The sequence below is a fragment of the Nycticebus coucang genome, chromosome 12, assembly GCF_027406575.1.
Source record: "Nycticebus coucang isolate mNycCou1 chromosome 12, mNycCou1.pri, whole genome shotgun sequence".
Classification (NCBI taxonomy): domain Eukaryota; kingdom Metazoa; phylum Chordata; class Mammalia; order Primates; family Lorisidae; genus Nycticebus; species Nycticebus coucang.
This window is the reverse complement of record NC_069791.1, coordinates 110,147,743-110,156,987: the sequence shown is the minus strand read 5'-3', so window position 1 is coordinate 110,156,987 and position 9,245 is coordinate 110,147,743. Positions and strand designations below refer to the sequence as shown.

At 46.1% G+C, this 9,245-nt stretch overlaps 1 protein-coding gene across 5 annotated transcripts in view; it reads left to right on the top strand.

Moving 5' to 3' along the window:
* The first annotated feature begins 1,024 nt into the window (after nt 1-1,024).
* Nucleotides 1,025-9,245, top strand: part of CPPED1 (calcineurin like phosphoesterase domain containing 1) — a 167,902-nt gene continuing 159,681 nt past the window's right edge. For 4 of the 5 annotated variants that reach the window (XM_053555818.1, XM_053555819.1, XM_053555815.1 and 1 more), the window contains exon 1: nt 1,025-1,204. In XM_053555818.1, the coding sequence (XP_053411793.1) occupies nt 1,135-1,204 (70 nt within the window). In that variant the 5' untranslated portion in view covers nt 1,025-1,134. The remainder of the gene's footprint in view (nt 1,205-9,245) is intronic. The other variant, XM_053555816.1, reaches the window with a different exon arrangement.

Below are 9,245 nucleotides of genomic sequence, written 5' to 3'. Positions count from 1 at the left end.
CAGAAGAATGGAAAACAAGCACCACATGTACTCAATACTTAATTAGAACCAGTGGATTAACAACTCCATGTTCATGTAAGAGAAAACTCAATTAAATTCAAGTTAAACAGGAGGAGGAAAAGGGTTGGGTAAACTCCCACCTAACAGGCACGTTACATGGGTATGTTGTATCCTTCCGGGGTGAAGGGGCACAACTACAACCCAGACTTTTCACTTTACGAAAGCAAACTAATCATATATACCTCCATATTAATTTGAAACAAACAAAAAGCAATTTTTTAGTTTCCAAAGGGAACCAAAACACCTCTAGACTCAAGCTCGCTTGGAGGGCCATTAATCTCATCAAGTGCCCATTCACTTTTCCAGGCTAGCCAGCTGCTCAGAACTTCCCCTGAAGGAACTCAAGATTTTCCTTTATTTCCATTGGATGCGCAAGTTGGTGCATCCTCTGAGCGGTCCGTTTCCCTATCTGAGGAATGTTGCTAATCACAGCACTACTTCCTGGGGCGGCGGTGCAGATTAAGTGGGCTGAAAGCCTACCACAAGGAAGATGGTACGGAGAGGGTGGTAACCGGGAAGTTCTCAGATTAACTGTCACAGATCACAGACGAGTGGGAGGACGGTTCTGGGATAGGGCCTGGCCCCTTTTGACGTTATCTACAATTGTCAGATAAAAATCAGGACGCCCAGTTAAATTGGAATTTCAGAAAATGAAAAAAAAATGGCATAAATATCTCCCAAATATTGCCTGGGCCATACACTAAATCAGCCATTCTATTTTTTATCTGAAATTCAAATATAACTGGGGAGGTCCTATATTATTCACGTTAAAACTGGTCACCCTTCTCTAGGGGAAAGAACTGACCCCAAACCTTCAGCTCTTCTGCCCACGTGGGCCCCACCCAGAAGGGCTCCTCGCCAGGCGCCCAGATCGATCGCAGAGGAGCTGCTCACGCCTCCTCCCCGCCCAGGCAGCACTAGCGGCGCCCCGAGCGGCCGAGCCCCGCCCCTTCCCACCCTGTCCCGCCCGAGTTAGGGCGCCGCCTGGAGTGGGGCAGGCCGGGAGGTGAGACGTTGGAGTCGGTTTGTTCCATCTACGCGGCGTGCTCAGGCAAGGCCAGGAACTCGCTTGCCATGTCGGCTGCGGAGGCGGGAGGTGTTTTTCACAGAGCCCGGGGCAGGACCCTGGAGGCGTTTCCCGCAGGTACTGCCAGAGCTTCGCCTGGGGAGGGGACCCCAGGATTGCGGAACCTTCCGCCGAGGGAACCTTCGGTGTAGGTGTACGCGTGTCCTGCCGGGCTCCATCCGAAGCTGCACCAGGGAATGGGGACTCAAGCAGTGGCGTCGCCTCGTGTTCTCGGGGATCTCAGGGGCGCTGTTCAGAATTGAGTCCCAGCGGCCTTGACGTTCCTGAGAGAAGGAAAGAGGAAGGCAGTACAGCGTGATAAAAGCTTGGGCTCCGCGGTTAGATCTGGTTTCCAAGCCCCAATTTTGGTTGTATTCCTCACCACGCCGTGGCCTCAGTTTTCTCATCTGTAAAATGGGAATACTAATGAAGTTGTGGGTGGCATTGAATAAGCACTCGGTGCGTGCTAGAGGTTATTTTTATCAAGGTAGTTTGCCATAAAGTATTTTGTACTCCACAATTACAGTTATTTACTATAGTATGAGTTATTCACCGAAATGATAGCAGTGCCCATCAGAACAGTAGAGAGGGAGGGCAGATTAAGTGCTTGGATTTTGGGTTTAGATAATCTGCCTCGCTGTAAAAATGGGTTTGATAATACCTGCTTCATAGGGTTGTTGGAAACGTTCACAGATCTGATATCTGGCTAGATGCTAAGCGTATGTTAGTCCCTGAGCTATGAGTTGGGAGGGAGGTTTTGTTTTGGTTCTTTGGTCCTCTTTGCTGTCTGGAGTCAAATTGCCTCCTAGGCACGTAACAGCTTTATAGCCCTAGGGAAGTCATCCCAAATGCTCTGCACAATGTGGCTTGTGTTCTCATTTCTTCCTTCAGGCTTGTCACTCTCTGGCTTGCTCAATTCTCCCGCTACTCTGGTTTTTCTGAACTGCATTAAAAAGGGCCAAGGCCTTTCTTTCATGAGGGCCTTGGCGCCGGCCTTTGTCTGCTCCCACAGTAGGGCTGGTGAGCCTGGCTCTTTTTCAGCCTTTTTTTTTTTTAGGGTAATTGTGGGTTTAATTAATGCAGGGTGTGATAGAAGAAATACAGGTGGTATACATTAGCAAACACTCATGAAAGTAACAGCAATAGTAGCTAACACATAATTGAACTGTTACCTAGTTCATACCTAGGCATTTGACAGTGTGGTGAGGAAGTGATTGGTTGTGGTTTCCTGATGTCAGAGGTTCTCCAGTATAGACAGAACCACACCAATTCGACAACCTTTGAGCTTAGCGGGGTTGACAAAGATTGGGTCTGGCTTTTCTTCATTTTCATTGTCTGACATTAGTGTGTGCCCCCCAGGGGTGGGGAAATCAAAGCACTAGCCAAGATAAAACAAAACATGAGAAAAGCATGGAAGTACTGAAAAAGATACGAAGATCAGACAGTTAAAGTTGTGAACGCATCCCAGAAAATGTGCTTCAAGCCTCATTACTGAACATAACAGTTCACCCTCAATGCACCCTTCCTTAGGAAGCCATGTACTGAGGCCCGCACCTAGTCTACCCTTCAAGTTCATTCACTTTCTCAGACTTTCCCTGGCTCCTCTATCTAAAGTGCGTTTCTTCTATAGTGCAGTGCTAGAACCATATTTGTTTGCAATTCTTGATGAGGGAGTGGGGCCAGAAAAATAGCTATGGTGAATTCAGTAAAACACAATCTACCATGGTGTCATTGTCTACCTATAGTCAGCCTTCTGTATTTTCTGGGTCCACATCTGCAGAGCCAACCAGCTTCAAATTACATGCGGGGGAAAATAAAAAATTACATTATGCCAATGAAAAATCCGACAATTATTTATGTAGCATTTACATTGTATTAGGTATTAAAGTAACACTGGAAATGATTTAGAGTATATGGGAGGGTGGTATCCACAGGTTATATGCAAATGCTGTCATTTTGTATAAGGGACTTGAACATCCATGGATTTGGCATCCCTTGGGGTCCCGAGACCAATTTCTCTCAGATACTGAGGGATGACTGTATTTAAGGCAATTTGCCCTTTTGAACCAACATGAAATTTTTTTTTTTTTTTTCTTTGTTTTGAGTCAGAGTCTCAATCTGTCGGCCTGGGTAGAGTGCCATGGTGTCATGGCTCACAGCAACCTCCAACTTTCTGGCTCAAGCGATCCTCTTGCCCCAGTTATTCTATTTTTAGTAAAGATGAGGTCTTGCTCTGCTCAGGCTGGTCTTGAACCTGTGAGCTCAGGCATTCCACCAACCCAGACCTCCCAGAGTGCTAGGATTATAGGCATGAGTCACTGTACCTAGCCCCAACATGAAGTTTTTGAGATTTATTCATATTGATATAAATAGCTCAACTTACTTTCCTGCTGGGCAGTATTTCATTGTATGAGTATATTCTTTACATTCTGTTGATGGGTGTGCTGAGTGTCTTCCCTTTACCTCTCTAAATCTCTCTCCCTTCCTGACCACACCTTAGGGGGTTGAACTCCATGGGCTACCTCAGTGGGCCCCTTGCTCTCTGGTTTCTTCTTGAGTTCAGCCAGTGCAGAGCCCTGATGTGAGAGATTAGAGGCTGGGGGAAGCAAAAGTTGGTGCATGTATTCCTGTAGCCACACCTCCTGTGGTGTTTTCTTGGGCTGGTATATTCCTCCCTTCAGGGTCACTCCTTCTCAAGACAGCCTTTTACTTGAGACACTCTTCAGATTTGGGTAACCACTTCCTCCTTTATTCCCTTGATGTGTGGGAGTGGCAGCAGCTCTGCTTTTCTGTCTTTGGGATACTAAACTTTCTCTTGTATTTTCCCTACACCTAACCCATCCCAAGTAATCCCTTTTTAAACCCTCCTTTAATTATCCTAATTTGAGTATGCCAGCTATTTCCTGCTGGGATCCTGACAGTGGCCATGGAGCTGTTTCTGTTTTTTGCTCTTGCTAACAGTGCTGTTATAAACATTCTGTACAAGTCTCTTTGTAGAGGCCTGGGTGAGTTTCTCCAGGGCCTATATCCAGGAGCCATGTTCTGGGTTGTAGGGTATTATCATCTCAAGTGTTGCTAGATATGGTCAAATTGCCTTCCAAAGTGGTTGAGCCGATTTATAATCCATCCAGCAATGTATGAGAGTTCTCTGTTACTTTGCCATATCCCTTTTTTTTCAGTTTGAGAAATATTTATAATTTATTTTATTCTCCAGTATATTATGTATATGTGTGTGGGGGGTCGTCAAGTTATGTGCCCTCAGAGGCTCCTAATGTAGGCATAGAGCTTTGGCACAGAAAATAATTCTTGGCAACTGTTGGTTTCTGAGGCCACTACAGTGGCCAGACTCAGGATTTTAAGTTTGATCCTGGGTAACAGTAGGACTATTAACTGAAATTGGAGACTGAAGAGTAGGGTCAGGTTTGAGGAGGTAGATTTGAGGTGCCCTCAGGAATCTGAGGCAGCTTGTGGATGGAGTACATGGCAGGGGATGTACGTACGTGCAGGTGGCATCGCAGAGGGGGAGTAGATAGTGTTGCTGTAGGAGTCAATGGCATTGCCAAGAAGCAGTGTGTGGCATGGCAGGTGTGTGTGAGTGTAAGCTTTAGGGGTGAGAACAGGAGGACACGGAGGACTCAGTGCAGGACAGCTAGAAATTCTAGAAGGTAAAACCAAGAGCTGGCCTTGGCACCAAACCCAGGAAGGAGGACTCAGGCTGGATGGCGCACAGGGTCAGATGGTGTTTAGGGGAATGGAAGCTGAGCAGAGGATGGCAGGTTTGCCTGGTGCATGGTATTTGAGGAGGGGTTGGAGGTCGGGTTCTATTGGAGCCATTTGGTGATGCAAGGTATACACCGGATAGTAGCAGCTTAGAGGAGGAATGATCTAAAGGAAGGCTTTTTGGAAAAGGAGAGCCCCAAACTGAAGAGTTCAAAATATTGTAGTAAGAATGATGGTAAGAACAGCTGGAGCATCTAGGCTGTACCAAGTGTTTGTGGTCTGTTAGGTACTATGTGCCATGGTTTATAGGGGTTGTCTTAGGTCATCTTCACAATGGTCCTGTTGAGGTAGCTATTATGATTATCCTCTTTGTACAGTAGAAGAAAATCAAGCTTAGAAAGGATAGGCAGTTTTCTCAGGGTCATATCATGATGTGAGATGGATCTGGGTTTGAGAATGCAAAGGGCAAGAGAATTTGCTCCAGCTAGGGTGCCATGGCCTCAACCTAACTCACAAACTCCTGGGTTCAAGCAATCCCCCTGCCTCAGCCTCCTGAGTAGCTGGGAATACTGGTGCCTACTGTAATGCCTACCTCATTTTTCTATTTTTCGTAGAGATGAAGTCTCACTCTTGCTCAGGCTGGTCTCAAACTCCTGAGTTCAAGCAATCTTCCCACCTTGGTCTCCCAGAGTGCTGGGATTATAGGCGTGAGCCACAGTGCCTGGCCTCATAAGTCAGGATAATTATTGAGACTGATACCCAAGGAGATCGGAAATGATAGGATTGAGGGCTCGGGAGAGGAGTGGTTCTGGGAGCAAAGGTACTCTTTGAGCATCTGTCTATCTGTCCCTTCATCTGACTGTCCATTTACCTGGCCATCTGTCTGCCAGGCTGTCCATCATGTGTCCCTCCACCTACCCATAGTCTGCCCATCTACTTCTCCACTCATCGCATGTACTGAGCACTTGGTTTGCCCCAGCCATGGTGCTAATTGCTAGATGAGTAAAGAACAGATGTGATTCAGCACTCTGGCACGTTGCAGAGCCCAGCACTGGCCCTGCAGTCCCACAGTCCAGTGAAATCTCAGCTGCAGCAAATGTCAGCGAAGCAAGGAGTTAGATGCTGTGAGGGCTTCTCATTGGAGCAGTGGACCAATGAGGACAGTGGTCCTCTGACCCCATAAGGGTGGGTGTAAATTAACTGGGCTGTGAAGAGAGGGAGGGCTGTTGTAGAGCATGGACAGAGCAAGTGTAAAAGTCATCCTTGTGGGAGGATGGAAAAGGGAAGGATGAGGGTACAGGGAAGCCTTTGAGTCCTGAACAGAGTGAGGCATTGTGTGAGGTCCGACAGGAGGGTTGGGCAGTAACTAAGGAGTCCTGTGCTATCCTAATAACATCAAAGGGTTTCAGTTTGGATGGGTGAGGACACGGAAAAGGTGATCAGATTTCTATTTTGAAAAGAAAGGGTCTAGATAAAGTGATGGCAACAACAGGATTTCTACTTTAGAGCAGCCGGGGTCTAGACTGATTGGAAGCTCAAGCTGGAGGACTTGTCCTGAAGCTGTGTATCCATACCCCTCCCACCCCCATTGTGGATTTGGACTGTGTTTGCTATAGCTGGCGGGGGTGGGAGGGTGGAGACTGATGGAAATTTCAGGAGCTCTGAGGAGCATTGAGGTATGGAAGCTTCCTAGGCCATTGGAGCTGCCAAGGGGCCTCCAGTGGGACCAGAGAACAGGAGAACACGTCCTCTGGACAGGAATGGGGGTAAAGGAGAGATGATCACCTGTCTGCTGAGCTGGGAAGAGACATAGAAGGACCTGGACGCCCAGCATTCACTAGATCTCAGAGGCAAGACTGGGAGGGGTTGTCAGCACTGGCCCTTTAGAGGCTCCCCTGAGTGCTGCACCGCATCCCCAAGTTTTCTGGGTTCACTGCACTGGGTGCTGAGTCCCAGCCCTCAGCTGCTTTTGTTGTGTCCATTGACCTTCCCATGGGCTCAACCTGTTAGCCCCACTGGCCATGTGGACGGGTGCCCTTAGGTGCCAAAGGCTAGTCCAGGCTCTGTGGGAAAGAAAACAGACTCCAGCCAGCAGAGTTGCCTCAAGGGCGGACTCAGAAATTGAAGGAAGAGGCTTTTGCCCTTGTCTTGCCAGAACACACAGAGCCTGTCAGAGAGGTTTGCTTAACTCAAGCAACTGTGCCTAAAATCACAGCTCTGAAGACCCTCGCCTTCTGCACTAAAAGCCCCCTCCAGAATTAGCTCCTTAAACAGTTTGTTTCACAGATGAACTTAACGGTTACGCAAGGTTTCACCCCAGTGATTGACGTGAGCAGTGTTATCCTATCAACGTCTTCCTGCAGTGTTAGGGGTGAAGCTTGTCTTCAGTCATCTGTTTCCTGTTAACATAATCTGCTAGGCTCTGTGGGCAGATGTTTGTAAAAAAATAAATTGTACACGTCTCACCTGAGGAGGCTCACATTCCTAAGGCATGTTCAGATAGTCATTTTAATTAGGCAAATTGATAATTGTATTTCTTTGACTAATGTCATAATTAGGACTACTTCCTCCTAGCAAATAACTGCTTTGGAGAGGTTTGTGTTTGTTTTGAAGAAACTCTGAAAGGGAGAAATGATCAAGGTAAGATGTATTTTTAAAAAGACATATATTTTTAGGTGCTTATCTGTTCTTCCAGTTCATTTTGCCACTATAATATTTTCCACCTCAGAGAACAGGACTCTTGGGTGGTATTCTTTTTCATTTTTTTGGCCGGGGCTGGGTTTGAACCCGCCACCTCCCGCATATGGGCCCACTGCCCTACTCCTTTGAGCCACAGGCACCGCCCTCTTGGGTGGTATTCTTAAAAAGATTGTTTTCCCAGACATTTTAAACCTCTATAGCTGTTTCCTAGGTGCTGTCTTCCCTATTGGTGAGTATTTCTTAGTTCTGTTTAGAAACCTTTTCATGTGGCAGGGAATAAGTGGAGTCTCAGTAAAAAATAATTCTTTCCATCTCTTTAGGTGGGTCTCACCTAAAAACGTTTTTAGAAATAATACACCAGGAAATGCTTATTCAGATTTGAACAGTTGTTGAAAATATTGTGGTTTAAAAAAATTTAACAGGATGATGATGAAGGTGAAATGAATACTTTTTTTGAGACAGAGTCTTACTTTGTTGCCCTTGGTAGAGTGCCATGGTGTCACAGCTCACAGCAACCTCAAACTCTTGGGCTTAAGAGATTCTCTTGCCTCAGCCTCCCAAATAGCTGGGGCTACAGGCGCCTGCCACAACACCTGGCTACTTTCTTGTTGCAGTTGTCATTGTTGTTTAGCAGGCCTGGGTCAGGTTCGAGCCCAGCAGCCTCGATGTATGTAGCTGGAGCCCTACTCACTAAACTACGGGTGCTGAGCGTGAAATGAATACTTTTTATTTGTGACATACATTTAGGCCATACTAGTTAACCTCACATTTGGGAAGTGTTCTATGACTAAATAGGACTTTTTTTGAGAGAGAGTTGTTCCAGGTCAGAGTGCCAGCCTAGCTCACAGCAACCTCAAACTCCTAGGTTCAAGTGATCCTCTTGCCTCAGCCTCCGGAGTAGCTGGGGCTATAGCTATCCACCACCACACCCAGCTAATTTTTCTGTTTTTAGTAGAGATAGGGTCTTGCACTTGCTCAGGCTGGTATTGAACTCCTGAGTTCAAGCATCCTTCTGCCTTGGTCTTCCAGAGTGCTGGGATCACAAGCATGAGCCCTAAATAGGGGGGGCCCTGTGTAGAATTTTGGATTATTAATCATGTCCTCATTGTAATCAGTCAAAAGGTGCAGTGAGGGCAGCGCCTGTGGCTCAAAGGGGCAGGGCACCAGCCCCATATGCTGAAGTGACAGGTTCAAGCCCAGCCCCGGCCAAAAACTACAAAAAAAAAAAAAGTGTAGTGACCAGCACTCATTATTATGTAAAAAGTTGACAGTAATAGGTTTCTAAAAGACAAATTTACTTTTATCTTTGAATGCCTTTTTTTTGCTTTTTTATTTATTAATTATTATTGAGGTATAATGTATATACTGTACTATTCATTCATTTAAGTTTCCAATTCAAGAGTTTTTAGTAAATTTACAAGGTGGTACAGAACATCTCCCCTTCCCAGAAAAAGAAGCATTTATACCCACTTGGGGGTCCATATGCCCATTTCTAGCGCAAGCAACAGCTAATTTGCCCCAGTAGATTTGCCTTTTCTGGATGTTTCACGTAAATGTAATCTTACCGTATGTGGTTTTGTGTAACTGCCTTCTTAGCCTTAGCACATGGGTTTGTGGGGCTCTGCTCATCTGTTTTGTAGCATGAATCAGTGCTGTGCTCCTTTTTACTAAATGATATTCCATTATATAAATAACTAAA